This window comes from Mastigoproctus giganteus, chromosome 4 (genome assembly GCF_048544385.1).
Source record: "Mastigoproctus giganteus isolate SK-2022 chromosome 4, ASM4854438v1, whole genome shotgun sequence".
Lineage (NCBI taxonomy): Eukaryota > Metazoa > Arthropoda > Arachnida > Uropygi > Thelyphonidae > Mastigoproctus > Mastigoproctus giganteus.
In genome coordinates, this window is record NC_143578.1 from 111105243 (window position 1) to 111118926 (window position 13684).

The 13684-nt window shown below is 35.0% G+C and overlaps 1 protein-coding gene across 1 annotated transcript; it reads left to right on the forward strand.

The window, feature by feature from the left end:
- The first annotated feature begins 223 nt into the window (after positions 1 to 223).
- Positions 224 to 5515, forward strand: Oseg2 (intraflagellar transport protein Oseg2). Its single transcript, XM_090371730.1, has one exon. The coding sequence runs from the start codon at positions 272 to 274 to the stop codon at positions 5513 to 5515; it is 5244 nt and encodes a 1747-aa protein (XP_090227856.1). The 5' UTR covers positions 224 to 271.
- Positions 5516 to 13684: the final 8169 nt, after the last annotated feature.

The following is a 13684-nucleotide window of genomic DNA, read 5'->3' on the forward strand; positions in this document are numbered from 1 at the left end:
GTGTCTATGGTGTATCTAAACACCGATATTATATAGATATTAAACTCTTAAAGTATTATGCCATGTGCATTTAATTATTTTAAATAGTTCATTATGCAGTATAAACAAGAAATACAGATGGCAGTGCTGTAGTTGTATACAAACAAATTCCTCATGACTTTTGTAAGTTGTTTGCTATTATGTTTCAAAAATGGTATTGTTCTCTAGTCAGTGAATTAATTGTACAATTTACGATTTTATCTGTTTTCATTCTAAGCAATTAAATAGCAAAATGCATTTAAAACACATGAAGTCCTTACTGCCGCCCCAGGACGGTGCTTCAAAAATAATGTCTATGGCATGGGCTCCCAATAATAAGAAGCTAGGTGTGTGTACAGCTGATAGAGTTATTGTCCTTTTTGATGAAAGCGGAGAAAGAAGAGATAAATTTTCCACAAAACCTTCTGATCCAAAATATGGGAAGAAGAGTTATATCGTCAAAGCAATAGCATTTTCGCCAGACTCATCGAAAATTGCAGTAGCGCAAACTGATAACATTATATATGTTTACAAAATTGGCGAAGAATGGGGTGAAAAAAAAGTTATTTGTAACAAATTTGTGCAGCAGAGCGCTGTTACCTGTTTAATCTGGCCTTCAGAAGGCCCAATTGTGTATGGTCTGGCAGACGGAAAAATTCGTATGGCAGCCATGAAAACCAACAAATCATCAACTCTTTATGGCACAGAATCTTATGCAGTTTCACTTACAAGTAACATTCAAGGTAAAGGGATCTTGTCAGGACATGCAGATGGTTCAGTGGTTAGGTATTTTTTTGATGATGAAGGTTCTGGAGATATGCAGGGTAAACTGTTTATTCACACATCCCCACCATATGCATTGGCGTGGGCTGCACAAACAATTGTAGCTGCTGGATGTGACCGAAAGATTATATTCTATACACGTGATGGTAACATCAGTCAACAGTTTGACTATAGTAGAGACAATACAGAGCATGAATTTACAACAGCAGTATGCAGTCCTAGTGGTCAATCAGTAGTCATAGGAAGTTATGATAGACTTCGTGTGTTTAATTGGAGTCCAGGAAAACGATCATGGGATGAAGCAAAACCAAAAGAGATTAAAAATCTCTATACCATCTCTTGTTTATCCTGGAAGAAGGATGGATCAAAGTTGGTAGCTGGAACATTGTGTGGAGCTGTAGAATTGTTTGACTGTAGTCTAAAGAAGTGCATATATAATAACAAATTTGAAATTACATATGTTGGACCTAGTCAAGCAATTGTCAAAAATTTGTCATCTGGAAGTCAAGTTGTATTAAAGTCAAATTATGCCTATGAAATTGTTGATATTAAGATCTTAGGTAAAGATCGTTATATTGTAGCTCCTACAGTAGCAACATTACTACTTGCAGATCAGGTATTAAATAAGATAAGTGAAGTACCTTGGCAGGGTATGGGAGGCAATGAAAAATTTTATTTTGATAATGAAAATGTTTGTATGATATTCAATGCAGGAGAGCTATCACTTGTTGAATATGGAATAAATGAAATTTTGGGATCTGTAAGAACTGAATTCACAAATCCACATTTAATAAGTGTTAGATTAAATGAGAGAAAACAGAAAGGGGTGGAAGATAATAAAAAATTAGCATATTTGGTTGATCTCAAGACCGTGTGTGTTGTTAATCTTGTAACTGGAATTACACTAACACAGATAAGCCATGAATCTAAAATTGACTGGCTAGAATTAAATGAAACTGGGTATAAGCTTCTCTTTAGAGATAAGAGACAACGGCTTAATTTAGTAGATGTTGAGAAACATGAAAAATCAGCAATGTTAAATTATTGTACTTTTGTTCAGTGGGTACCAGGGAGTGATGTAGTTGTAGCTCAGAACAGAGGAAACCTTTGTGTTTGGTACAATATTGATTCCCCTGAAAGAGTTACAATGTTTCCCATAAAAGGAGAGGTTACTGATCTCATAAGGGATGGTGGAAAAACTGATGTCATTGTAAATGAAGGCATAAATACAGTAACATACACTTTAGATGAAGGCCTTATAGAATTTGGCACTGCCATTGATGATGGTGATTTTAATAGGGCTGTATCCTATTTAGAATCTCTGGAACTGGCGGAAGAAACAGAATTAATGTGGAGAACATTAGGGCAGTTAGCTTTGGGGTCTCAACAATTGCCAATTGCAGAACGATGCTTTGCTGCTTTAGGTGATGTAGCTAAGGCTCGCTATCTGAGGGATACTATTGCGATTGCTGAAGAGGCCGCCAGAACTGTAGGAGATGGATATGAAAACTATCAGGTAAGAGCTAGGATGGCTGTTCTTGATAAACAATACAAATTAGCTGAAAGTATTTATTTAGAACAAAATAAGGTAGAAGATGTTATGAAGATGTATCAAGAACTTCATAAATGGGATGAGGCCCTTGAGTTGGCTGAAGCTAGAGGTCATCCTGAATTAGATCTTCTGAAGAAAAATTATCTTCAGTGGTTGTGGGAAACTAATCAAGAAGAAAAAGCTGCAGATATGAAAGAGAAAGAAGGAGATTATAATAATGCTATAGATCTCTATCTGAAAGCTGGTCTTCCTGCAAAAGCTGCGAAAATAGTTATTAATATTCCTTCATTGTCTAGTAATGATCAGTTGGTTAATAAAATTGGGACAGCTTTAATGAAAGGAGAATTTTATGAACATGCTGGTGATCTTTATGAAAAAATAAATAATTATCAAAAGGCATTAGAGTGTTATAGAGCAGGTAATGCATATAGTCGGGGAGTTGAGTTAGCTAGAGGAGCTTTTCCCCGTGAAGTTGTTAATTTAGAAGAAGAGTGGGGAGATTATCTTGTATCTGTTAAGCAGTTAGATGCTGCAATTAATCATTATATTGAAGCTGGAAAAACTGTCAAAGCATTAGATGCAGCCATCAGTGCACGGCAGTGGAAAAAAGCTGTTCAGATTATTGAGGTTATTGATGACCCAGTTTCAGTTTCAAAGTATTATCAAAAATTAGCCCAACATTTTTCTTCTGTTGGAGAATATGAGATGGCTGAGCACTTTTATGTTGAAGGTTCCATGCCAAAAGAAGCAGTTGAAATGTACAACAATGCTGGAAAATGGGAAAAAGCTCACAGACTTGCCAGTCAGTTTTTACAACCAGATGAAGTCACACACATGTATGTGTCTCAAGCTAGAATTTTAGAACAACAGGGTAAATATAGAGAAGCTGAGAAACTTTATGTTTCGGTTGATGAGCCAGACTTAGCTATTACTATGTATAAGAAAATTAAACAGTATGATCACATGGTAAGATTGGTAAAGCAATATCACCCTAACTTGTTAGAAGAGACACATCAGCATCTTGCTAAGGAATTAGAAGCAGAAGAGAATTATCAGCAAGCAGAGCAATATCACATAGCTGCAGGTGATTGGAAAGCTGTTGTTAACATGTATCGTAATGTTGATATGTGGGAAGAGGCCTACCGTGTTGCCAAACAACATGGTGGTGCAATTGCTGCAAAACAAGTTGCATATTTATGGGCAAAAAGCCTTGGTGGTGATTCTGCTGTCAAGTTGTTAACAAAATTTGGTTTACTGGAGAGTGCAATTGATTATGCTGCAGAAAATTGTGCATTTGAATTTGCCTTTGATTTAGCTCGTATTGCAATGAAACATAAATTACCAGATATCCATTTAAAATATGCAATGTTTCTTGAAGATGAAGGCAAATTTCGTGAGGCTGAAGTAGAATTTATTAAAGCTGCAAAACCAAAGGAAGCAGTTCTTATGTATGTACACAATCAAGACTGGGAAAGTGCTCAGAGGGTGGCAGAAGCTCATGACAAAGATTCTGTAGCAGATGTGTTGGTTGGACAAGCACGTTTTGCCTTTGAAAGTCAAGATTATCCTAGAGCAGAGTCACTTTTATTAAGAGCACAGCGAGCTGATTTGTGTGTGAAGTTTTACAGAGAAGCAGGTATGTGGAATGAGGCTTTAAAAGTATGTAAAGATTATATTCCCAATAAGTTGACTCAGTTGCAAGAAGAATACGAAAGAGAAATTTCTTCTTCTGGAACCAAAGATATTGAAGTCATTCTTTCACAAGCTCAAGAATGGGAAGAAGTTGGTCAATATCAAAAAGCTATAGAATGTTACCTGCAGATGTCAGTAACTCATACAGCTAATAGTGATCTTTTAGAGAAATGTTGGGTTAAAGCAGCGGAGCTTTCTTGGAAATTTTTAGGTCGACAGCAGACGGACAAGGTCATTCAACAAGTTGCTCCAAGGCTATTGGAAATTAAAAAATATAATGCAGCTGCACAGCTGTATTTAAAAGTAGATATGATTAAAGAAGCTATTGATGCTCTCATAATGGGAGAAGAATGGAGTAAGGCAAAAAGAGTAGCCAGAGAACTGGAACCAAAATTTGAGGAGTATGTAGACAAAAGTTATAAAGAGAATCTTCGTTCCCAAGGCAAAACTGATCAGCTGGCCAACATAGATGTAATTGCAGCACTTGATATGTATGCTGAGCAGCGACAGTGGAGAAGATGCTTAGAGACTGCTGAGAAACAAGGATCAAAGGTTTTGCATAAATATATTGCTCTTTATTCTACTGAGTTAATTAGAGATGGCCAAGCGGTTGCTGCTTTAAAGCTGTACATTCAGTATGGTGCTCCAGCATTTCCACAGAATTTTAATATTTACAAACACATTGTATCAGCAATTTTAAACATGAAGAATATCAATAATGCTGAATCTTATTCTGTATGGGCAGACTTACGTAACATGCTTTTTGATCTGTGCCAGAATATGGAAAAAATGGAACAAACCCAAAAGGATATATTTGAAGTGTTACTTACAATAGCACATAACTATGCTACATGCTCAGCTTGTTTAGGACAGTCTACTTTGGATAAACAAGCTGCAAAAGTGTCCATCTCACTGTTGAGACACACAGATATAATTCCAGCTGATAAGGCATTTTTTGAAGCTGGTCTTGCAGCAAAAAAGATTGGGTGGGAGAATATGGCTTTTGTCTTTTGGAATCACTATTTAGATTTGTGTGAGGCAATAGAAGAAGGTTCTGTTGACACCCTTGATTACTCTGATTTTCAGGATACTGATATTCCAACTGAAATACCCCTTCCCGAGAAGATGTACCTTTCAGAAGGAGAACATGAAGAAGTTAAAGAATGGGTGCTAGCAGTATCCATGGATCAACGAGTTGAGCAGGTTTTGCCTTTAGATGAACGCATGAGTTATGAAGCATCTCTTGTAGCAGTCAATGGTACTCGTTCTTTGCCTTGCGTTATTACTGGATATCCAGTCTTGAGAAACAAAGTGGAATTTAAAAAACCTGATAAAGTGAGCAACAAAGAGGATTGGAACAAATTTTTGATGACTGCAAAGGTGTCCCACAGTGTTGAATGTCAGGATGTGCTGAAATTCCTTTCACAGTGGTGTGGAGGAATTCCTAGTCTTGGGTATTCCTTTCAGTAAGTTACAATAGTATCTTTCATAAATGCAAACACCAGACTCCATGATTATGTAAAACCCATGCAGTTAATAGAATTTCTGCATTTTGTAAGAAATGTGTAAATCTTGTGCACCTCAAAAAGAGGAAGTCAATTGGTGGGATTGGTAAATTGTAAAAAAGCTTAAAAATTTTAAAGTTTCAAAGAATTTGAGAGGTTTTTTTTTTTTTTTTTTTTTTGTTTGTTTACAGCAAGCCACAGCATTGATTGATGCAAAGTATAGCACCTAGAATATTTCTCTTTTATTAAGAAGAAATATATATTATAATCCTGGTAAATGTTATATTTGCATTTCATATCAGTTTCATTACCAGGTTCTCATAATTAAATATTATTTACCTATTTATTGAAATTACTGCTATATAGTATATGTATAACTGCTCAGAAATTTTAGGTGCAGATTTAAGAATTGATGTTATTTTTTCTTTTTTTGTATTGTTGATGTAAAATATTTAAATGTTTTTTATTGTATTATCTAGTCATTACTCAATCATAGCTGATTCATAAACTGTGATAAAAGATTAGTGATATTTGCCACGCACACTAATAAATAAGACTTGTGTTAAATCCTGCAAGTCTAAGAAATCTGATAATGTAACTCTATATCTTAGCATAGGACTACCAGATTTTTGCACAGCAAGATCTACTTCCATTTTTGTTGGAACTCCGTCCACTTATTTATTTTCATTTAATTTAGGTGTAGATCACAATAGCTAGATTTCAGAATTACTTTTACAGGTTTTTTAACTTGGTATTAGTATGAACTCTTGAAAGTTTCTGTAGTATGTTGTTAAGAACAAAAAAGATAACAATAAACAAACAAAACAAAACAAAGAACTTCAAAATACAGTTTACTGCATTTTTTTACTGTCTGCATAATTCAGTGCAGACAGAATACACCTACTGCAGTGCATATGCATTGATTAGTTACCATTAATTTGAAGAAAAGTCTGGAAAGCCATACAGACTGTTCTGGATAAAGTTGAATCCATAAAAAAAGTATATGTTTTTCGATTTCCAAAATTTTGAAAGCACACCACTATAACAGCAGTCAGTTACAAGACTTATTGATCCCTCATGAGTTAGTGTGCAATTTTCTGTCCAATGAGAGACTGTTAATCTGGAAATGTGCTGTCCCGTATATTAATACATTAACCACTGTGAAACCCAACAGTTGGGACTCGCCCTTTACAATTTGGCATGCCCACCCCAATTCACACACACCATTTATCATTCAAGCTCAGTGAAATAGCAGATGCTTCCCATTGTGTGCATTGCATCCTATGAACATTTCTAAGGAACCCAAAATGAGTTTACCCTCCAATTACATGAGACTAATAGATAATTAGGCTGCTGTATTGGACACCACTTTGTTTTCTTCATTATATTCTAGAGCAAGCCTTGGCAACTCTAGGCACGTGTACCACCACACTGGCATATAGAAAGAATTTCAGCAGCTTGCTAGTGGTGAAATTTCCTGCCATTTTTACTCACTTATATCCAAGTGGTTTTCATAGAGTTTTACATTTTTAATGAAAAAAAAATACCACTCACAAGAAGAAGAGAGAAAAAAAAAAGGGGGGGTTGCCAACAACTGTCTAACAAGAGAACAATTTTTGAATTGATAAGAAGAAAAGAGCTCATATAGCAAAGAGAAATTTTTAATTTTATAAAATTCTTTATACTCACAACTAAATACTCATATTATTTTTGTATTCATAAAAACTTTTACATTGAAAAAATTTTTAAATAGTAACAGTGTCAATCCAGTCAGACCTTGTAAAAACCTTTATCCACATAGTACTTTATTTTATTTTATTTATTTATTTTTTTTTTGTAGTCCAAATAAAACCTTCTACTCATCATTTGTTGGTTTGCATTCTGAGACTGGGCTTATGGCTCTTGCTAGCCATTGTATCATATGGACATTTCAAGTAGGTGGCCTAAGGAACTTTGGAATATTGTCACTTACTGTAATTACTTTGTTTTTCTTCATAAAGCACACAGGTTAGGCACCATAACAACAAAACAAAGTTGGTAGCCTATGGGTTCCCCCCCTTTAACATTATGGTAGTTAACATGTTAGACAAAAAAACGCTTTTTGATGTTGTTTGCTTAACACTTTCGCTGCTAGTTTTTCCGGCCATGGTTCTGATCCAGGATTGAGGCAATCTGGATTGGAAAGAGCAGAAACATTTTTGGACTTTCTTCTCACTATGACTGAATTAATCATCCCCCAGTGAAAGTTGCCTGACAAAAATATCCAGTTTTTCTTCTATCAAATTGGAAGAAAAAGTTCTAAAAAATTTTAATTTTTTTAATCCTCCAAGCAGATTAAAATCCAAACAGATATTTTTTGCATTCAAAAAACAGTGAATGTGTTAAGTAGTTCCCAAAGCAACTTTGACTCACTATGACTGAATTAATCAGCCCCCAGTGAAAGTTGCATGACAAAAATATCCAGTTTTTCTTCTGTCAAATTGGAAGAAAAAGTTCTAAAAAATTTTAATTTTTTTAATTCTCCAAGTGGATTAAAATCCAAAGAGATATTTTTTGCATTCAAAAAGCAGTGAATGTGTTAAGTAGTTCCCAAAGCAACTTCGGATACCAAAGTTTTCACGACCTTGAATAGTAAATGTGTATAAAAAAGGTGTAAACTTGAATAGTTTAACAGCAGTTCAAATTCTGCTGGATTCCAAATACTTGGGGACAAAATATGTAGAATAGTTTATCAATGTCCAGTGAATTCTGCCCAATTGTAAAATTTCTTGGCATTTGTTGTAATCCAAAATTAGTTTGCTGTTTACTGTTTCACATAACTTCATATTATCATTGTTAAGAACATTCTGGAAATTGATTTGCCTTATATTTATAGGATGAAGATTGTTCTTAAGCATTATTTCTTTATGTGGTTCTACTGTTTACTTATGATTTTACCAACAATCTTCTGCTGCAAAGTACTGTATTTAACCTGTCTTAAGTTATCAGTTCTGTTTCTTGAAGTGGATGAATTGTCATATTGGCTTGGAATGTTACGTCTCTTTAGCCCAGTTGTCAATCGACCCCTTAATATTGTAAATATTTTTAGTATACGAAAATTTAAGTATTTAGTCAGCAGTAATCCCAGGGGCTCACATCTGGTGAGTATGGGCTTGACACACCCAGGATCCTGAGCTGGATATCATCATTCTTCTCTTTCTTGGTGACTCCTTTCTACTTCTGATTCTCTCTCTCTCACTCACTCTATCAGGGTAACTCAGAAATTTTTTTTTTTTTTTTTTTTGGTTGATGCAGCATAAACCTCAGGCTTTCTTGCACCATATATGTAATAATGATAATGATAATTCTTACTAGATTTTTTTTTAATACTCTACAATGTGAGTGTACCATTGTATCTATGTTAAGCCTCTAAATGTATCATTTGAAAGTTGTACTATAATTTTATGTTCATGCCAATATTCTAATTTATATATTTTTCTTTACTTTAAGCAATAAATGAATAAATACTAAACTTCATCACAATTTGAAATAATCTGAAAATTTGCTGGTTTCATGTGGAATGACACATTAATTTTAGTTAATTTTATGATTTATCATTAAGATCAGCAATAAGCCCCTAATAAGTACAAAGACTCGATTGTTCTTCTCTCATCATGATATCATGTGCATGTTATGTTGTTCAAATTTCATGAAACTAAACTTTTTCTTGCAACCTCCAAATTGCACACCACTGCCTTATAGGATGTGCATGCATAGTGTTTCAAAAAATAAAATAAAAAGTTCCTTAGAAGAGAACATAGAGTGACTTTCATTGGTTGCAGGTGAAGTGAAATCATTTTCGGTCCTGAGACACATGCAGTGATTATTGAGTTTGTTGGCTATCCTGGTGAACCTCTTAAGAATGAAGGTACTAAGGTACTCTGGGAGATAAGCTTGTGAGATGGAACTGAGGGAGAAAACTATTGGGAGACATTCATCCTAAAATTAAGCAACTTGTTACAATGGGATGTTGAGACGTACACCTCACCAAACAAAAGTCCCCACTTAAAAGAAAGATTAAAGTGATGCTTGAGAACCTACTCAAAGAATAAAAAACAGATCTAACTCAATCCCATCAAATCTGAGCCTTCTCATCTTTGACAGCATTAACGCACAAAGAATGAATGAATGAATGATCTCCCCATAAGACTCAGTGACTGGTAAACACTACCAACCCATTGTAAAATGGCTTTTTAGCATTCTCACAAACATAATCCACATGCATTAATAAAACTTCACATGATTTCTATCCCGGACTAACTTGTTTCCTTATAGGAAGATAAGCCAGCAAGCTTTGAATCAGTATTCACCAGCATACTCCCATAGATGCCTAGGCAAGTATATTAAAAAGACTTAATGAAAGGTACATAAGCTTCCTTGTGCTTCTATGCATAACATATAGATGACATTCTTAACCTCATGAACATCCATAGAAGATAGTTACTTATAATTCCAGTGCCAGCGCTTCCAAAAAAGAGGGACCTCCTCCTCCACCCCCACCCCACCCCACCCCCTACATTCTGGCAAAAGTTTACATGACAGACTTTGAAGCCAAAGCCCCCTGCTAATCCTTATAACTGAAATATCGGTCAGTTTTGTTGATGACATTTTTGTCTCGTATAACCAAAATAAAAACTTCATATAAATTTGATCCAGTTCTCAACCCTCAGAACCAGCTCATTTCTTTGACCATTGAAATTGGAAATAACAGCTCTTATGCCTTCCTAGACATAGAGATTGACTTTCTCAACAGCCACATACAGTATATATATTGGGTTTCAAAGTTCATGGACGAGGGGTGGTCCAGTGGCAGCTGGCTATAAAGTGCCATTGATCTGTGATTCTGCCACAGTAACACTTAATAAATGAAAGTAAATGCTTTTTTTGTATTTATTACTGATTTATGTTTTATGTGATTTTATGATTTATGTTTTATATATTTATTATTGATTTTTATATTTATTACTGATTTATATTCTATTTAGTTTATTGTTGATTTATTTTGTATTTATAACTGATATTATAAATGATTAACTGTTATTAGTCATTCATAAATTAAGAACAAAGTGAAGTAACGCTTTAAAACTAGTTCTCATTGCATGTAGTAAATAACCTACACATGGACATAACAATGCTTTGGAGCTCTTCTCTACTGGCCTAAGGATAACTTCACTTTCTAGTCACATGTACTTTTGCTAATGATGTTGGCGCCTCCGTAGCCAGGTGGGAAGAAGCAGCAGTGCGTAGCACACGCTTATTGATTAGACCGGGGTTCGAGCCCGTCACCACCAAATACGAAGGATGCGGAGAGGTCAGGGAATGACCACCGCATATCCCGGAGCAATATGGCCTTAGTTGCTAATGCTCCTAAAAAAAACCAAATAACAAAAAATAGCTAATGATGTTTACTTGAAATGAATAAGATAAATAATTTTTATCATATGGCAAAAACCTTATTAAAATGAAAAATTTTCATCACTGACCCATGATGATATGATGAAAAGTAATGTTCAACTAAAAAAAATTAAAATTACCACTGTAAGTTTAAATCACCACTGGCAACTACTGGGTGGTCTTAAACTGTCACTCTGATCGTTCCATTAGTGTCAAATCTGAGAGAGGCAAGTACTTCACCCTACTGTCCCTCAGGGCCTGTGAGCCCAGAGGAGTTTAGAAACTTAATATTCAGAATTAGATATATGACAAATGATTTTTGTAAGCGATCATAAACTAGACTCTCCACAAGTTTAGGGCCTCTCAGATGGACCCAATCGACAACCCCCCCCACACACACACACACATCATTTAGGGAAAAGTTAAGTAGAATTGCTCAGAACCATCGGTTCATTCACTCATTTCCTGGACAGTCCAAAATTAAATCATCAGATTTCAGAAACCAGGTATTCTGTTTACCAATATGCCAAAGCCAAAAAATAAAAATGAATTTTATTTAGTTTTCAAGCCAAATTGTTCACTTCTGTAATCTCTCCATCTTATGTATAGGAAGTGTATAGAAGTGCAGAAAATGAATAGAAACAAGGATAAGATTAGCATAACTATAATGGCATTTTTGTGGTATTTTTCCTTCTCTTCCTATTATTCTTTTTCTATTTGGTTGGATTTTTTTTTACTATTTTTAAATTTTTCAGCCACGTTTTCTGTCTAGTTTGTGTCAACAAGAATATTTATGAAATAGGATTAATATGTCATCCCCCTCACCCCAAGGCACACAGAGTCACTCATCAAGTCTGATCCCATATCATCTTTCTTCTCTGCTACAACAGTCCCATTACACCTCACAGGAAACCCTTGGCTATCCTAGAGGATAACCATTGACTTAAAAATATTATCCCAAGTCTTACAGGGCCAAGAAGGACAATATCATGCAACCTCCAACCAATGTCTTCCAGGGATTAAGTTTTTTGTTACTGCCGATCTCCCAGTGAATGCCCTACCAGCAAGTTTGTGTTAATTTTCTACTTTTATTCCTATATGGTGCAAGGAAGCCTGATGCTTATGCTGCACCAGTCAAAAAAAAATTTCCCAAGTCACTCTGAGAGAGAGAGAGAGTGCGAGTGTCAAAAGTAGAAGGGAATCACCAAGAAAGAGAAGAATGATGATATCCAGCTCAGGACCCTAGGTGTGCCAAGCCCATACTCACCAGATGTGAGCCTCTGGGTTTAAATTATTAGCCTTATTGTGTAATTTAGTGAGAGTTCTTAAGTTAATATCCAATAAAGAGGGGAGCCCAGTGCAAGGTGTGAGGAAGGTGTCCAATATATATATATATATATATATATATGGTTTGAATAAAACTGCATCTTTAATTCAATTTAGTCTTGTTTTATCTTCATCTTTATATACTTTTTCAAATTAAAGCATTGTGTATTGTTTATATTGTGTATTAGAGGTATATTGTTTTCATACAGACTTCTATCTATGGACCACCGAACTGCTAATGTAAATGAGCCATTATATAATAATTGTCAGCACTGACAATAGTTTTAAAGACATATTGAGAATGTAAGGTTTAACTATATTTCTAATTTGATGATGGAAGGAGAAAATAGTTCTGACAGCTTACTTTTATGAATAGTATATACAGATATTTCAAAGTCATTTCATACTGGTTTGGAATACATCATTATTGATGCAATTAAATGATTGGGCAGTAGTGTTCCTGTGGATTTTAATGAGCTGGCTAAATTGCGATCATTTTAGCACCAATGATCAAGAATCATGGTACGAGTTCTACAGTTGTAGAATCATCATATGGTGGATGACATACTGGATTATGGAAAGGAAAGACATTTCATATAATGTGGTGAATTAATTAATATTCAATAGCTCTTTTCACTATTATTATAACTTGCCCATATGTTAAAACTGTTCATCATCAAATGAAATTTTATATGAAATACATGTTGATTTTTCTTCCATTAGAATCCAAATTTGTGCTTATTTTTATAAATCAAAGATTCACAGTCATTCAAATTCAGACTTTGGAGATATTTGGAGAAGTGGCAGCTGTGTTTTAATGCAGCTAAATGCATGGTCTTACACTTGGGGAATAGCAACCCCAAAATAAATTATGCAGTTGGTGGGGTTGAATTAACAGTGGCAGAGGAAAGAGATCTGAGAGTTATGATATGGGCATATATGAAGTTTTCTGAACAGTGTCAATAGGCAGCAGGAAAGCACGTAAAGTTGCCTATTGATTTATTGAATGTTATCATGTAGAGATAGGGAGGTCATAATCCCACTGTATAAGGCAATTGTGAGACCACATTTGGAATACGTCGTTCAAGTATGGAAACTTCATCTGAAAAAATATATCGAGCTTCTTGAAAGGGTCCAAAGACAGACAACTCGAATGGTGAGATTGACGAAAGGATGACTGTATGAGGAAAGACTCCAATTATGTGGGCTATAGAGCTTGGCAACTAGGCACCTCAGGGATGGCCTGATTGAGGTTTATAAGGCTGTGAGAAGATTAGTAAAGTGAATTAACGTGGAATTTTCACTTTATAAAGAATTCCAGAACTAGGGGCCATAAATTAAAATTACAGGGTTGAAGTTTAGATTAGATTGTAGG

Coding starts and splice junctions, on each gene's coding strand:
- Oseg2 (XM_090371730.1), top strand. CDS start 272: ATGCATTTAAAACACATGAAGTCCTTACTGCCGCCCCAGGACGGTGCT.